General features: G+C 39.9%; 1 protein-coding gene across 1 annotated transcript in view; it reads right to left on the reverse strand.

The window, feature by feature from the left end:
- LOC309593038 (cytosolic phospholipase A2 beta-like) overlaps window positions 1–18,077 on the reverse strand; it is a gene marked incomplete at both ends in the record, with an annotated part of 29,193 nt that overhangs the window by 9,556 nt on the left and 1,560 nt on the right. The window contains 15 exons of the mRNA XM_082317123.1: window positions 155–292; window positions 1,337–1,454; window positions 2,060–2,282; window positions 2,546–2,682; window positions 3,679–3,814; window positions 4,707–4,744; window positions 5,801–5,911; window positions 6,034–6,161; window positions 6,593–6,656; window positions 7,883–7,925; window positions 9,696–9,754; window positions 10,967–11,098; window positions 11,799–11,935; window positions 12,563–12,739; window positions 13,816–13,888. Coding sequence (XP_082173249.1) covers window positions 155–292; window positions 1,337–1,454; window positions 2,060–2,282; window positions 2,546–2,682; window positions 3,679–3,814; window positions 4,707–4,744; window positions 5,801–5,911; window positions 6,034–6,161; window positions 6,593–6,656; window positions 7,883–7,925; window positions 9,696–9,754; window positions 10,967–11,098; window positions 11,799–11,935; window positions 12,563–12,739; window positions 13,816–13,888 — 1,714 coding nt within the window. The remainder of the gene's footprint in view (window positions 1–154; window positions 293–1,336; window positions 1,455–2,059; window positions 2,283–2,545; window positions 2,683–3,678; window positions 3,815–4,706; window positions 4,745–5,800; window positions 5,912–6,033; window positions 6,162–6,592; window positions 6,657–7,882; window positions 7,926–9,695; window positions 9,755–10,966; window positions 11,099–11,798; window positions 11,936–12,562; window positions 12,740–13,815; window positions 13,889–18,077) is intronic.

Here is an 18,077-nt window from a genome sequence, read left to right on the forward strand (position 1 = left end):
ACGCAGAGCAGAAGTGTACAAAAGAGGTAAAAAGCCCATTGAATCAAGACCTAGAGCAGACCTGCTGGCAAGAAGCATTGTACACAGAGCAGTGGCTAGCTAGTACCATGATTTCTACCATGTTGTCATTAACTATATTGCACTGTTAGGTCACCTTCCAGGTAGCAGATCCGAGATTCTGGCAGCTTCTTCACTCGCCTTCCCATGAAGAACTCACTGTCAAAATATTCTGAAGGAATGGAGGCTCCATATTTTGGTATGGCCACCTCATAAGGAGAGAACTCCGCCCACTCTACAAAAGAATAGACACATGGCATGTTTACTGTAACAAAAATAAGAAAACAAAACCTTCCCCTTTGGATAAAGCTATCCACAAGCTCCATGGATCGTGCTTGTCTCAGCAGCTCTGTACTATCAGTAGCTTTGTATTGCAAACTACACTGTCTAGTTCCATACAAACTGAGAGATGAACTGCATACAAAAGGAACTAGCTTTTTCACCTCAGAAGGAGTCTAATGTTAGCTTCAAAAGCTTAGATGTATATTTCTATATAAAGATTCTGGGATCCCACTTGCCTCTCTAAATCAAGACCATCAAATGTACAACATGCAAGTGTGATCCAACCTGCAAGGAATGACTGGCATGAAACCTCTACTAACCCAAACTTGTCAGTCTACATGATAGAACAAAGCAGCCTGAAGACACTTCAGCTCCAAGCTAGAAAGTATCATAGTGTGGGCATGGCCATGCAGTTTCCTGACTCAAGTTGTCCTGTACAGGTATTGCAGTAGAACAGTAGCTATAAACCCAACCAAATGTAAGTACTAACTGTTTTTTCTTTCCTCTTTTCTGCTCATTTTAATACCTTTTGTTGAATGTCCTGTGTCCATTTTAAGGGTGTCATATCACACACATCATAGCAATCATACTCCACTCCATTTTCATACCCTCATCAGTGTAGTATTTACAGAAGTGACGATTACATTTCACAGCACCTCTACAAACCATCAAAGCCATTTTATAGGTGTGGAACTGAGGCAGAAAAAGATCACATGATTTGCCCACACTCACTCACAACGTCTGTGGCAGAACTAGAACTTCAGCCCAGATCTTCAGAAGTGCCCTGTTCGTGCCTGAGGATGTTATACAGCAGATCTGCTCTTTCTAATCAACACCCAGCAGTTCGTAAAAAAGACAAACTTTTTATTAAAAGATGAATACTGAGTCAGGGCAAGTAACAGATATATTCTCATTTTATTCTCCACACACACGCACGCTCCCTCCAAATTCTCTTTAGTCCCTACTCAGAGTCAGAAGAAACTCTAGGAATACTTACCTCTAAATTTGAAAGTACTGAACTTTTCCTCTTTCACATTGAGGACTGCATAGAAAGGCAATGGGTTTTGTCCATGCTCCAATGCCTTGCGCTGGTCTGTGAGTTTGTACTTTCTTGGCTAATCAAAAGGATAAAAAAATCACAGTAAACCTCTGGAACAGCATAAGGCCAAAACACTGGCACAATCCACCTGAATACGGATAGATAACGGATGTTTAACAACCCAGAGGAATCTGCGAGTCACATTTTTATAAGACAGACACCTCTTCCTTCATGTTCCTGCACTTTCCTTCCTGGTTGCCTTTTTGATACCTAGTAACCTCTTCATTAATATCTAAGTGTCTTGATTGCCTGCATGCCACAGATCTTAACTAAGGCTGAGACTAATGTTCACGTGAGGACAAACTACTCTAGCTCTAAAGTGCCCAACTAGAAACAGACTTTAAAAGAACTGACTTTTTGGGGGGGATTGCTCAGTTCTTTCTGAAAGTTTGCCTACTGAAGTTGCTAGCTGTTGAGCACCCTAGTACAGAGGCACCTTCAAACCATTAGCTACCCTGGAAAATCCTGGCTACAAGATCCTCTGTCATTATTTACAAATCACACTGGGATGCCTCAGTCACTTTGGATTTGTTCCACACGTTACGTCATGCCCTCAAAGAGTAAAGCTCTAAAGAAAATGAGTGGATGTTTCCCAAATGTGTGACAGGACCATGTACATACCCGTTCATGTAAGAACATTTCCTGAACAAGTGACCACAGAGTTGTAAAAGATGACACATGTCCTGCTTTTGCCCTTTCAGCGAGTTCCTTGTGATAATACTTCAGATGCTCTATAGACATAAGGTTGAGCTTGCATTTTGTCACTTGTTCTTTCACTGCCTTAAGTGGCCCCTCCAGCGTCTGCTGTGACCAGTCGGCATGCTCATACAGGTCTGCTAGGGTCCTAAAGAACAGAAATGTGAGAAAATCATCCATTTATTTGGATGGTTTTGGAAAATTACTATATTCACCCAACCACTTTCATCAAAGAAGAGAATCAGCAAGCCTAAACTGAAGTTATGATCGAGAGCCAACAGTAATAGCTTTATCAGGGAATTACATTCACTTATTAACAATGTAGGACTTTGAAAGAGATGCATCTCTCTCACTGTGTGGAAATGTAGTGTCACAGTCATTCCAAATACAAATCCCATTTTCTATACGCACCATGTCGAGCCAGAAGCCCCAGTGACATAGGTAACAGAGTCCAACAGATTTAGCTTCTGAAGAGCTAAGAGGTGGCCAAACATAGCTGACATTGCTCTGAGGCCTCCGCCTGTTGCCATAACAGCTATTACCGGGACCTGTTCAAAACATAAGTATTATCTTCAAAAAGTTACTCACTTGCCTACTTGGAAAAGTCTAATTACAGCTCTTATAATTTCCTCAGCAGACTTCATTGGAGGACAATGAAATTAAATCAACATGCAGCCTGTCTTTACCAGTTACTTCTTTAAATTAACCTCCAGATACTCAGTGCGTTCTTTTAACCCCAAAGCTTGGATGAGTTTGAATATGCATTGATTTTAACTCTCCTTCCTCCCCTTGTTCTTTATAATTGGAATTGCAATGATTAATAACAGATAATGATATGATTTTATTATAAATAACAAAAATTGCAATAAATGTAATTAAGAATGGATTCAAGGAAGCCCTGAGAAGAGTTCAGAAAAAATATATTAAGTAAACAAAATTATTCTTTGGACAGCATCCACTCAACAAATATAATTCCAGCAAGAAAATAAATGTTCACTTAAAAATTCACCCTGGATCTTGGCAACAAAACATACTTCAGCTGGATCTTGTTATAAAACGTTCTTTTGCCGCCCTAAAGAATTTTGACTTTTTGTTTGAAAAGTGTTCTGAAAATGAAAAAAAAAAAAAGTAAGCCTAAAGAAGGGACATTACAATGATTTCATAAATATCTATGTGAGGTGAATTTCAAATACTCCTGTTTTCCTACTTGGTTTGGGTTGCCTGGCTAGGCTGTGTCTAACGTGATGTACCAATGCCTCATATCTTGCTGACCCGCTGCATCACACTGGTGGAAACTCTGGCTTTGAAGAGTGGTATATTATGGCCTTGGGAATTTGACCCATTGAAAAGAACGGAGGCATGAATAGCTCAGCTGAAATTTTAGATGAGTGTGGGGTATGCCACACTGAGAACTTCTGTTCTGCTGCCATTCAAATCAACGGGTTTGTCATCAACATGAAAAAACTACTAGAAATTTTGTGGGGAGTTGTGCCAATCTTAATTCAATAGACACACACCCCATGCTTGGATTCCAGCTAACAGACCTCGTGTCCATGTAGATCTCTTTCCAGATGAAGAACCCTTTTCAGGGCACTGGCAACCACTCTCTTCCTTTTTTGCAAGAATTCTTGCTCTTCTCGGCAAAGATCATACCCGAAGCGCACATCTAGTTTTTCTGTGCTGAAACATAAATAAATCCAGAGGCACAGGATTGGTGTTTAAAATGTATATGGATCTATTTTCAGCAACTGCAGTCTACTAAATACCATAAAAAATCATGATTCACTGTTCAGATTTAGAGACAGAAATGCAGCTTCCAGTTTCAAAGAAATCAACTGATTTGCTTCTACATGGTCTCTTTATTTTCCGATGTTTCAGTGTAAGTTTTACTGCCAGCTAAGGATAGCAAATATGAAAAAGGAAAGGCTCCTTTGTGTCTTTCAGCAGCTTTGTAAGCTGAATCCTTTCTATTTCTGCCTCATAGAACTTCTGAGCAAAGGGTGACTTGAACCTAACAAGGTCTTTCATGGGGATTTGTACCACAGTACAGTGAAAAAGATATTAAAATAATTTTGTTTTATTTGTTGTCTGTCTCATTATTTTACAGTGTAACATTTCCTCTTTCCTAGCTCGTGCTTCTTTCTACTGATATCACCAGAGCCACAAATCTATTTTCTTAAGAATACCTGTGTGGCTTGAGTCATGTATGGACTCTGGATGTTTTGCTTATTTCAGTCCCTTTTCCCTCTGCCTTCTTCCCGCTTCTGTGTCCCTTTTGAAGAAGCCTCCAATCTCAGTCTTTGGTTCTTTGACGCAAAGGACACTCAGTGACTAAGTTCCTCACTGTTTTAAATTCTCATAATTTTTTTTTTTTGGCATCTTGGCATGAGTCTTCTGCCCCAAGGACATTTAACTTTGATCCGTTGTGGTGACTCTTTAATGGTGACTTAACTATTGTTATATTTTGCCCCTAGTCTTGTGCATTCCTTGTATCTATATAAAGGATACTCTGTTCTAGAATTCACAGTTCAAAGAGCAATAAAACCTTAAGAGAAAAAAACAGTCCTCTTACCAATCATTTAGTTGGAGGTACAATTGCAGTGGCACATTCTGCAAACAAAGAAATGAGAGCAGGAATGTGAATGACTAGGAAAAAGAGAAGTTTTGAAATGCAGATTTTCAGTACCTCCTGGAATGCCACACCACCACCACCCTGCATACAGTTTTTTGGAAAACTGTAGTAGGAAAGAGAAGGAAAGCAACTGAACACCAAACATATTCTACAGAGAAGCAAAAGAGGCAGGAGTCGAAGCGGCTAGTTGAACGGGCTGTGAAACAGGATTTCTTCCTCGCTGTGAATATACGTCCATGAACCATGCTAACCCAGCAGCAGTATCACATTGCCACCCTCCTATTCTCAAGGATGAAGAACAGCAGCCAGATAAAGAGAGTGACAGAAGAGGAAATACAAGTCACCACATCTTTCCAAAAACCTACTGGAGGCAAAAGAGAGTCCAAACAGAGGGGTGGGGAATCACTAGTGGCAAAACAGACATTCGTTCTCTCTTCTTTTTACAGGAAAGGCTGATGAGAAATTCTTCTCCTCCTATTTTTGCCCCTCATTTGCTGCAAGGTCTGGGAAAGGATGTCTGGCTATTGTTAACAGATTCATCTGGCCACACAGCAGCATTACTACTGCTTTTAAAGCAACTTAGAGTTGTATCTCTCCACTAGTTACCATCCTGACTGTAGGCATAGAAGAATGTGACAGAATTGTTCCCTGAGGGCAAGATTCAACTCTTCTAACTTTAGCCACCTAAATTTTAGCCTGAGCTAGCCACCCAGGCTTGATAAAGAGCAGTGGGGCATCCCAAAGCCTTGCTAGGGCTATTGAATAGTCTCCTTTAACCGTGTAAGGACAGCAGAGGTTGGTCTTAAATGCATCTAAAACTGGCCAGGATGAACTCCCAATTATTGATTTTATTGACATAAAATTGGTATTTCTCTGAGAAAACTAACCTTTTTCACAGAAAACTTGTATTTGCACAAAATTCTCACTCGGACTTAGTAATTGAATTTTTTTTTTTTTTTAATGTTACAGTGTTAAATACTGAAGGTTACTCTACTCTTCTCTCCAAAAGATCACATAAATGGTGAAACACTTACATGTCTTACAGGGAGGGTTACTTTCACTTTATGTCCAAGAGGAAGAAATTTCAGTGGTACTGTTAAGGTGTCACTTAAATTGCTACTGTCATCTTCCTTATCAGAAACTTTCTACAGAGAACAAAAAACATGCTTTTTATTCACAGAACAAAACCACTCCAGTTCTTTACCGTTTTGGTGACAATGGAAATAAGCAAGCAGTATCAACAGTGGTATTGTATAGTGCCCATTACCTGTAGCCTGACTTTTAGAATTGGTTCCCAAGCCTTCACACAATGGAAGTAGAAAGTATCTGTGTCCTCTGTAGTTTTCTGTGTTCCCTCATGAGATGCAGGCACCGTAAGCACAAGATTTTTACCCTCTAGTGAAAACAGATTTGTTTAGAGAATAATACTGCTGTTCAGGCAAAATAGCTAACAAAGTTGGTAAACTTTCTGCTGGAGTCATTCTCTGCGGTAACTCCTCCGTAAGCTGCCACACTGGCAAGTCTCCTACAGCACAGAAACTGATACTCCTGCCTTTACCCCATAGCTTGGAGAGCTCCCAGAGTCAGCACGCTCTCATACTTCCACCAGCAAAGTTTACTGTATCCAAACTTGAGAGCTTCAAGGAAAAGACACAGAGATCAGCGTTACAACTGGAGGCAGTTCAGGGACTTTCACTGCATTACGTTTTATTGTCTTTAGAACATTCTTAGTCGTCTCTCTATCCTAAAGTGCCTCCATCTGGGTCTGAATGACTATGATAGGGTTGATTTGGTCATGTCCTCGCTTCAGAGAGAAACTGGCATACCTTTCAAATATTTCCTGCTTTCGTTAATGTCCACTTGCACTTCCAAACAGCAAACCTCACGAGACTGCAAAAGACCAGAGTGGAAAAGTGTGAAGATAGCAAATGCCACATCTGCAGCAAATAATGAAACATCATGCAGACAACCCCTAGCTATAATATAGAGCCAACTAAACTGGTCTCAGTGCTGGAAGAAATCCAGCTGCACATGAGTAAATTCAGAGCTCATTATCCCAGGATAGTAGCCCAGTTACACTGCTTCAGAACTAGCTTGTCCATACAGTGGTGCATTGCCAGAGGTTGTTATACCCATTCAAGTTATCCCCAAATCAGGAAACTCTGTACAACACATTGTTGCCCAAACAGCTACACATATATCTGATAATTATTTAGGAAGGGTGGGGGAAAACATCTGATGATGAGTTTCTGTGTATTGTGGCCGTGATTAGTCTACAAGGCATCTTCTTGCTGGTCCTGATGTAGGGAGATCATGGATTTATTCCACCCTACCCTCCACCTGAGTCATTCCAGTTAACCTTTAATAACTCATGCCAGGACAGTTTTCCAAGCCATTTCAGGAACAACGCATACCAATCATTACAGCTCTTGTGCCTCACACAGAAAATGAGGGGGAAAAAACAGAATACGTGTTACTTTGCCTCAGGGGTATTAAAGGCTAGCACTTGGAAGTCATGCACAGGTTTGGAGTGGTTGGCATGGAGTACTTTGTACTCCTTAGCTGCTGGGCCAGCCCAAGGAGATCGGTAATGTACCACATCCTAACTAATACCAAAAGAGGACTCTATGTTTCAATGACTAAAATAACTCTGTATTAAAAACCTCATTTCCCAAAAAGCTGTTACATTAGATAACCTTCCAGTCATAAGCACACTGAACATTTACTATTGCCTTCTACAGTCTCATCCCTTTTATAACCTTTGTTTTTCCTGCCAAATGCCATACTGTGTTACAGGAAACACAAGCAGTTTTCACTTTGAACACCAACAAATATGGGTTCTGCAACATTAACAAACCACAGCTGGGCAAAATATTAACATTTGTAATACCTGAGTACTTCAAGAAACACAGCTTCTATTTTTGCATGGAGAGGGCAACAGTTAAGCCATAACGAATGGGAATTGTCCCACATTTTTCACTTTATAATGCACACCATGCTCTTATCTATCACAGTAGCTTCTGCTCTCTCTGTGAAATGTCAGATGGTTGGCGCAAAGAGGAGAGAATCAAAATGACGAAAAGTCACCCCAAGCTAAATTTGTATGTGAACCTTACCACTAGGACATCATTGGTAATGAGGTGCTCTGGAGGGCCAGGACTGAAAAGACAGAATCAAAAAACAAACAAACAAAAGCTGTGTGAGTATCTGGTACTTTTTAAAAATAGTAGTTTTATGACCTTTCCTGCTTAAAATTGATGTAGTTATGTTAGTATCACAACTTGTTTTCTAAAAGGCGTAATGCATGATCACCTGCTAAGCACATGAACTGAAATGTAATAGCCAAACAAGAAGAAATGCAAAAGAGCCCATAAAAATACCAATGTTTAAAACTATATGCTAAGATACAGCAGAACAAAGACATATTGGTCTATGTGGAATCATGCCCTGCTATTAACAAATGACCATATGACTTAGGGAAAACAAAGACTACTATTAATGTATTCTGCAAATACTTATTAGGAAAGACATTTCTGACTGTTCCAGATTATAATTTAAAACTGATCACAAATGAACAGCAAATAAGAATTAGCTCCCACTGTGCTATATGTATGACTGGAAAACACAGAGGTAAGTAATAGAAAGTCTTTGTCCCAGACATTTTACCTTGTAAGACCTAGATCTGTCACTGAATGGATGTAGTTATTTAATACTATGAGTAACCTATAGAGTCTACTAACAGCATCTCTCATTAAGGCCAATACTCCAACATCACTATGTTACACACATTCATAAGTGCTTTTGTATACCTGAAAGGACCATTGTAGTTATGCAGTATGTAATCTTTGACTTTCTGCAAAGTCCAGGGTATTTTACCAAGCACCACTTCCAGCCTTAAAACTTCTATTTCAGCTGTAGAATGTATTTAAATGTAAATAACTAGGTTTGACTTCCAAGGATGGAGAATCTCCCACATGCCTTATAACTTGAATGGTGAAAGATGTTCCTCTTATTTCTAGTCTGAATCTGCTCAGTCCAGTTTCCAAGCACTGCATCTCATTCTGTCCCTTTTATATATCTGGCTGTGATTACTTCCACATTCGCAGGAGATGCTTATACCACATCTTCAGGTATCTCTCATAGATAAATTAAATAGATTTTCCTGATTTTCACTGTGGGAGGAATTAACCAAGAACATCAGTGATTTTATTCGGCAGCTTTTCCATGCTTAAGAATAAGAAGCCTTATTTACAGTTCCTTCTTCTAATCATGCAGTTAGTCAGTTTTTACTGGACTATATTCCTTTTTTTGGTAATGCTAAGCTCAAATATGCCAGAATGTGTAGTTCAGGGTTTTTTTTCAACCAAACTTGTGATAGCATTTAAAAGAGGGATGAAGTTTATCTTATGCGATTTGTTCTCCTCCAAGCAACGCTGATTACCACTTTGAGGGGGATGGTCTTAATTTTATTATTTGTTGATTGTATGTTTTTTCAGTTTAACTAAGCAATCGCCTAATGGGTGACTTTTCTAATACTGTCTACATAACTCTATGTATATATTGTGATAATAATACAAGATGAGTTTTCTGGTCTTTTAGAAACATCACAGTGTTCTAGGCATTGTTCAATTAATATTAACAACTTGAAGAGCACCTCTGTTTTAAGTTTTACATGCATCTTGTGTACAAGTTATCACATCGTGCCAATGTTACTACATTTCCATGATCAGGATATATGTGTCGAACAGAAGGTAAGATTTGTATGAAATACACTGAAAGGAAGAATTAGCTGGGGAAGTTAAGGTAAAAAAAAGTTTGAAACAGTAATTTTGGCTCACTGCTGGGAGGAAGAGCTAGAAGTTGTTCCTGTTTCTCTGAGATATTGCTCCCTTGCAGATCTATACCTTTCAGCTTTTGAATATTACTCACATTCTTTCCATCCAGAATTCTACTTCCAAACTTTCCCATTTCTTAGTGCATCTCTCCTTCTAAAAAGAAAAGGGTAAAATAAATAAGGATTATTGGAGGCTGCAAGAATTTGCCACTATAGACACATCTAAAAAGCATTTCCATGGCTGACATCTCTTCTGCTAATGTTACCAAAAAAGCTGTGTATTACCTCTTTCCAAAGCTGAGACTGCAATGGAAACCACAGCCTTGGGAAGATTAATATTCTCCCATTGTGGGATATGTAGAATTATACATACTTCCAAAGATACAATCAGAGAGGGAGAGCTTGACTGAAACAGAAATATAATGGCTTTCTGCAAAGATGGTGTGCATGGGAGGAAAGGCATTGAAGCTCAGCAACAAATGTGACTAATGCCAGTGTCATTTCCACATGCAAACCACTTAAATCACATTCACACTCAATCCAGCAGAGATGAAGCAGGCAAGAGTGCTCTGGACTGGGATGGTTATTGAATCACTATATTTCCCAGTGATTCACCCACTGGCTGAGAAGTGCATGGCACCAGCTTGCAGAGTCACTAGGAAGATCCATGTTAACAGCTTTCAGCATTTAGGGAAGTAGTTGTTCTTCTGGGTATGGACTGTCTCCTTCCTGCAATGAGCATGGTAGCAATACCTCAGCCACAGCTCAGACAAGCCCAGGAGTTGTCACAGACCTACCCCAGCTTTGTTCTCTGGACAACTCTCTTTCATGGACTTCTTAACAGAATACCAAAGATGTTAGCAGAACAGACGTCCTTTTACTATGGGCTAGAGAAACCTGAATCACCTAGAAGGAAACCCAGCATGAACACCAATAGGAGAAGCCTGAAAGAATCATTTAGTTCAAGTGGTGAGTGGATTGTCTTAATGTTTTTAATAAAAGTTGCCATTTAATTGGAAATGTCCTCTCAGCGTGGCAAAAGTGGAATAAAGCCAAAAGCTAAGGAAGTTATTTATTTGGATTATAAAATATAAAAATGACTATTTACAGATGCTATAGCTATTAACATATTTTGCCCTCACAGAGATGGTGGGCATGAGAGAAAGTGGCTTCATTTTCTGAATCTGTGAAAAGAGATTAATGAAGTCACAAAAATCCAGCACAATGATATCTGTTTTGATGAAATATTGATAATGATACCAATACATATGGGTATCTGTTTATGCAGACCCAAACCTCACTTAACATGGAAGCCAATGTGGACAATGAGGTCTTGCGGATCTCTCCGTGTATTTTCAGTCCTTACCTCTGATTTCAAAGCAAATGTCTCACGGATTGTCTCTCCGGGTCTGATTCTAGCAACATTAAAAAGAACTGTGAACTGCATGTCATCTTTGGTGAGTGGATCTTCATCACACACTGCCAATTCTAAAATGTTCTGGTAGCAGAAGAAAATAAATAAGAACTCTTATTGAGCTGCTATTACACAGAAATAAAAAAATGGTTATAGGCTTTTGCAGATGAACGTTGACTAGTACAGTGGTAAGAATTAAGAAACCTGTGCTTTCCTTCAGGAGTTTGCTAATGTGGAACACTGTCATTAAACCCAACCTTGAGAAACTTACCATGGACTAGAAGACAACTACCTATAACAGAGAGCTCCCACTATCCTGAGACAGAAAAGATGTCAATGCCCTGCACCACACTGACAACCCTCCCCAAGAACACACTTAGTTTCTTCATCCCCGAAGTTCTCTTAACTACACAGCTTAGGGTAGGATTAAATTTGCTGTCTACTCCACAGCAACTCCTCCACCCTTTCCTTTCAACCAGAAGAGGGAAAGCTCTTTCTAAATTAACCATCCAAAATAGCCCAGATGAAGCATGCTACAGCAGTTCTTATTTCTCTCGGGTGGCAACAAAGGGAGTCTGGACTAGCTCAGATATAGGCATTTATGTCACTGATATCTATAACTAGCTGAGGGGAACACTATATGTCTGCTGTTTTGGGCTAACCTGGCAGTTGCAAATTCTGTTACACAAGCATGTTCTGAAGTTATTTAGCACAGTTGATCAACAGGGTGTCAAATGAGGATTCTCAGCTATTCAAAATGGTGAAAGTTCTATTTTTTTACTACCTCAACTTCTCTCTGGATCCTAAAGTAGAAAGTCTCATTCCAGACAGGGTTGTCAGAATTCTTGATGGTTTTGGTCTGAAGCTTTTGATTTGAAGCAGATGGCAGCCACAAGCGCACATAGCAGTCTGATGCAGTCACTGCACAGAAAAAAATTAAAAACCCGATGCCAATATTATAGATGAAAAGTAGGGCAAGGCCATGATTCTGGGGACTAATAAATATTACTTAAAAAAAGACACCATCAGTTGGAAGCAACCAAGGAAAACCATCTTGGTATACCAATACCTGGGTAACTACAAATTGCAAAGGTACACATGCACACACAAAGTACACTAAGAGCCATGTTTCCCATGTGAAGAGAAAGGTATAAAAGACCCCACTGACCATTCATCAGGCATATTCCCTACAATTCCAGTCACCTATGTTTAAAAAAGTTTAACTGCAACTAGAGCTAGTTCCAGAAAGGGCTGTTAGGATGATTACAGGAAAGGAGAACACATATTACAGAGAAGATCAGAGGAGACTGGCTTGCTCAGTCTACCAACACAAACATGCGGAGGGGACATGACGGCTGTCTACAAGGGTTAGGTACTAGAGAAGATCTGTTGCAGCTAAAGGCCGCTGTGGGCCCCAGAACACGAGGGCATGAGCAAGTTGGAAATCTTCATCTCACTTCCAGCCTACATCTACTCCTTATGGTTAGTGCAGTCAGTGCCTCGAGCAGCCATCCTTTGGGAAGAGCCAGGGCGGGAAAGCGCATTTACTTCGTGAAGCTTGACAACGGTGTGAAAGGAAATCTCCAAGGTGATGTCTTTCAGAGCTGGAGTCTGGACTTGACTGAAGATTTCTACTGCAGCCCGAGATGCCTAAATACTTCAGACTGGTATCAAGCAGTGAATAACATTGCCCCGCAAGGTTTTGGCAGGAAAGTGGAACTGTCCCTTCAATAGAGTAGATAGAAGAGATCATTGAAACTCAGAAATACAGGCCTTGTCACACTACCACCTTTCTAGTGTCCACGTGATATTTGCCACAGGAGTACAGGAAGCCCTTTGGCAGGCAGCTACTCGAGCAGCATGGGATTCGCTCCCTCTGGTCTCCCTCACATCCAGGCTTGGCCAAGGTTGTGCTTGGCCCTACATGGCGAGACGTGAACTGTCTCAGCTGTAACTCAAGTAACTCACTGCAAAGTGAAGCTTTTTTGGCTGAACATGTCATTTTTCACTAGAGGAATACACAGGCCAGAGGTTTCAACAGTGTGAGAAAAGGCAGCTCAAGGTCTCTGTCCTGACTGAGGAACCCACGGGAGACCTCTGCAAAAATGGCAGCTGAACAGCTGGTCCATAGTACACCTTGAGAAGGAGCCATAGCAGTCTGTGAGGATGAGATAATGAGTTAAAGAAAGTTGAATACAAAAGTACACAGAAAAGTCTGTTTTGCCTGCATGTTCAGCATGTGCTTAAGGCTAGATCTGTAGAGGCCCTCCTTAACCAGAAACTATCAATATGATAGTTTATCACATGTAGTTAATTCATAACTATAACATGACTGGTCATCTGAGGACAGCAAATACCCCAAATGATACCATATTTTTGAAATTCTCTAATTTACCTTTGATTATCAAGTATAATCAATACATTTCAATAAAAGGTTCCTAAATACGTGGCCTGTGTGGCAAAATTCCAGTCCATGATATGATTTACACCCATTATGACCATCAAAAAAAACCAACTCCAAGCAGATTTACAGATTGCAGTGTCCTAATAAGGTCTACCTTCCCTTATTGGCCCAGAAAATTCATCTGGGAGTGTTTGTTTTTTACCAGTTCCCTGAAATACCACTAGATATGTCCCCCAGTCTAATGATACCTCAGACACTTGATCTAATTATAGCCCTGGCATTAGTGCTTTTATTGCTCTGCTTTATGTACATTGCTTGTATACCTTCAGAACTTAGGAACATTGCTCATTGTGTAAACTCTGGAGGTGACTAAAAACACAATCAAAGCACAACTCACACAGGTCTCTTGACTTGATGTTCTTGGCTTGTATGATTCTTACAGAAAGCATGTGGATGGGGCAAAACTTCATCTGCAGAGAAAACAAATGCAATTAGTTTTATCATCTCAGAATACAAAAATCATATCTATTTTGAATAGTACAGGGGACAGTCTGTCCTTGCTGTTTGTCTGTTTGAAGTGAGGGGACCACCCTCCAGTGGAAGTACACCACGCTAAGATGATAGCACAACTGCACACTGGGATATTTGCTAAGTAGCTTCAGTAAGTGAAGACACAGAAAGAAAACACAGACTCAGACAATGGTATGGAAAGCTTTTGTAGTCACCCTAGAGGTGCGGGTTTTCATACAACCTGATGTATGCATGGCCATGGTGATGGTTGTACTGCCAATCTGCCGAGGATCCTGTGCCACAGGTGGGTCAATACTGGGCCTTTGGAAGGCAATACTAGGAACTTGCAGCTGCCTGCCTGGGTCCTGGCACAGCACTGACACTGGGCCAGGACATGGCAGTTACCACAGTGCTTTAAAAGCCTCTGACTTTGTATCCCAACTAGGACCAAATTTTCATGGCGCTCCTAAGTAGGCCAAGCTCACCAAAAGCCATCTAGAGGAATGCACTACCGACTTTGAGTGAACAGACCATAGACCCAGCAGAGACCCTTCAGATGAAGAAAAAAGTGCCCTGCTTTGGAGGCACAAAATCACAGAATCGCACATCATTAGGTATCTTGAAAATACCTAGTGGGAATGGAACCACTTCCCTTCCAGACATGAGATTTATTTCTATCATAGGCAAGCTATCATTGTAATGCCTATTTCAAGTTACGTCTTCCTAACTCTAACAAAGAATTAGGCTGGTCAGAAAGTATTTGTCGTTTTTAAACAACATTCCAATAAGCCTGAATAAAGGCACATATACAGACACAGGACAATTTTAATACTGAAAGCAGGAAAATGTTTCCTTCTTTTTTTCAAATTGGAACATTTACATTTCTTTTTCATTTTCTTTTGAGTGTTTTATCTATTTTTTTGCATATTAGCATGGCTTGTCAGCAATAATAAGCAATAACAACATACAGCCCTGCTACCACTGATAAATTGAAACAGGGCCACACAATGTTAGAAGTGTTCCATTAGTTTGAATGGCAGCTTAAACTACACACCAACTAAAACATCATATCTATTTGTCTAAATAAGACTATCCCATTACACTGTAACAAAATAATTCAACAATTTTATTTTAAAAGATAGTGCCATGATTTATCTTCCTGACACTGAAATGATTAACTTTAGAGATACAAGGAGCTGGGGAAGGAGGAACTTCTCTATAGAAGGAATCACTCACTACAGTTAATCTGAAATTCTTTGAAAATGGGGGGGACACACTACTGGACATGTTTATTAGAGATGAGAATAGCTTTTATTCAGTTTCATTCAATTTTGTTTAAAGGTAAATTACATTACATCAAATGGATACCACATGAACTGTGAATTAGCACGTTCAAATAAAGGCTTAATATTAAATTTTATGATGTCATTTTTAAAGTTACATCCTTTTTAAATTCAGATTAATATTAAAGAGTCGGCCCAAGCAGAGCAACCCTGTTATTAAACCTACGAAATCACAGATTACTCTGTCTCTTAGCCTCTTAATGGTTGATTGAAACACTTTTTGTATAAAAATGCAAGACGCATTTGGTCTTGTGTGACAAGAATAATTTCTATTATGCTTTCCTCCAATTTGAAACTGACTTATTTTAAACCTGCTGAATTCAATGCATTATGGACATTACAAGTTCCGGTTGGGACACTTCCATTTGCCCACTGCAAGAATTTGAGTTCAATTTTCCCCTGCAAATAGTTATTTAACATAGAAGTACCAACAGGAATACTCAGTCAGCATTCCTAGTGGGTTTCATTAACACGAAATATTGGATTATGTAGCCAATTAAAGGGCTGATTTTTTAATTAATATGTTATTTCTGTGTTATTTTGTAATCAACTTCCCCCTTGCTCAACAGAAGTCCAAACCATTCTTAGACTCTGCCTTCACTGGAGAAACAGATGTTGCTATACAATTTGCTTTGAACCTTTTGTGATGAAAATTTTGTAATTGCTTACAAAAATGGTGCATCTGCAGTTCATCATCAGGGTACTCTCAGTTGTGATAGGTGTCATGCTTTCATCCTCTCCCACCAGAGCCAGAGAGCCTCACTCCTCCTCCCTTCCCCTTTCAACATCAATCACTTCCCTTAAACATGTCAACATCTGCCTGCCGATGGAAACATCATCAAAGACGACTGTTCACTACTTCTGATTTGGTGCAGCTTAGTCCTTGTGTTGTTGCAGGGTAAAAGATAAACAGATTCAGATGGGTAAATGTGGCCATAACAAACCCCATGGGCTGTGCAAATCCCCAGGGGAAGCCAGAAGCCATCCTGATCCCAAGATCGCAGTTACTCCATCCTGTGATAACCTTCCAGAATCAGACTAATTCTTTTCTTTAATCAGAAAAAGGCAGAGCTAATTTTCAGCCTACTGGGGTCTGATTTGGGTAGTCTAACATAACATCCTTGCCCAAAAGCACTGGCACTCCAGAACACCCTTCTAGAAAAATAATCATGGTTAGAGATACCGTTTGCTATTTTCATAACATGAAGAGCAACGTGTCATTTCATGATTAATGCAAATTGATAAGCACAAACACCACATTCAGACAGCTCTTGACAGTCTTGCAGTTGCACTGGTCTTGCTCTTTTTAGTTCACTTCCTTGGGAGAACCATAGTTTCCTGCCTAGGCACACAGAGAGTAACAAAACCCCTCTGTAAATATCCAGAGCCAAAGGTAGCTTTCCCAGAAGCGCATCTTTCTATTTTTGCTGGAGAAGTAGTAGTGCCACATGGAGGCCAATGACAGAGAGCAGGATTCAGCTACCTGTGTATGTTTGCATCCTAGACAATAGCACTCCAGACCAATAAATAGTAGCACATCCAGAGTCCCAAAGAGTAGGCTAAAAAATGGAAAAAAAAAAAAAAACCAACAAAAAAAACCCCAAATTTCTTTTCACTTGATAGCATTTAGCACTGATCTACATTTCTGTATTCTCAAAACCAGCTTTGCGGGAGCCATTTCAGGTCTAAAATACAGAAAAGTCAATAAACAGGAGATAATACTAGCATGGCAGAATTGCCACAGCTGTGTCAAACCTTAACAAACTGAAAATTCACACCTGTTGCCAGCATCTCATTGATTGTAATAATATACGTTTGCTGGCCTACTGTCTGGCTTCCACAGAACAGTCATATGCCAATCAGCTTCAGGAAGACACAAAATTCTCCTGTTTACAGGCAGTTAGTCACTTCAAGGTTTCATGCCAAAAAGACAACTTTGAGAGTATGAAATCTTCTCAAAACTCAATAATGAGGAGCCTACCAAGACAGTCTTTGGATGGCAGTGAAAGAAGAAAAACCTACCAACAGCTCATATCCTTGATTTCATTCCTTATTGCCCCTCCATGCTGCTCCTAGAACAAGATCTCATGGCTACCTTCACTAGAAAGATAAGTCTTCTACGGGACAGTTTCTGCAGAGCCTGGCAATCTGGGAACCTCCTCCCATCACGACCTCTTTTTTCTTTTCTTTTTTTTTAAAAAAAAAGTCCTTGTTTTGTACATGTTGGAAGGCTGATTGGAATCTCAGCATTTCACTCCCCCTGCACCAAACCTAAGCCCTTCCAACCAGCTGCCTATTTTCATTAAAACTAGAGCCGTCCAAAGTTCTGGTGGTACCAGCGACTAACTAAAGAAATATGCAAAGCCAGGAGAGGGGACAGAAGGAGAGAGCATGACCATGTAAGCCTCATTTTCCTTGGGAATCACAGTTACCCCAAATCTTATCATTGGAAGTTGAACAGTTAGTGAGTAAATGTAATTTGCCTTACAAACATTTACTGTAATTTCATGTTATCACTGATGGATTGTTTCAAGAGTCACTGTGGATTTGGGATGCATCCTCTGTTCATATTCTATCAGTCACCTCTTTACATGTATGAGTGGGTCCCTCGAGGCTTTGTATCGACAGAATTTCTGACTATTTTACCACATAAAAATTATTCCGTAGTTCACAAAATAAAACTGCTAAGGAGTGATTACTCTTGTCTGAGCAGAAGAAAAGACCCTGTTATGAATATCAAATGCATTCCCAGCAAGTTGTAAATTAATATTGTCCATCACTTCTATGCCAATTTGGTAGCTTCTTT

This window comes from Platalea leucorodia (genome assembly GCF_965183815.1).
Source record: "Platalea leucorodia genome assembly, chromosome: 7".
NCBI lineage: Eukaryota > Metazoa > Chordata > Aves > Pelecaniformes > Threskiornithidae > Platalea > Platalea leucorodia.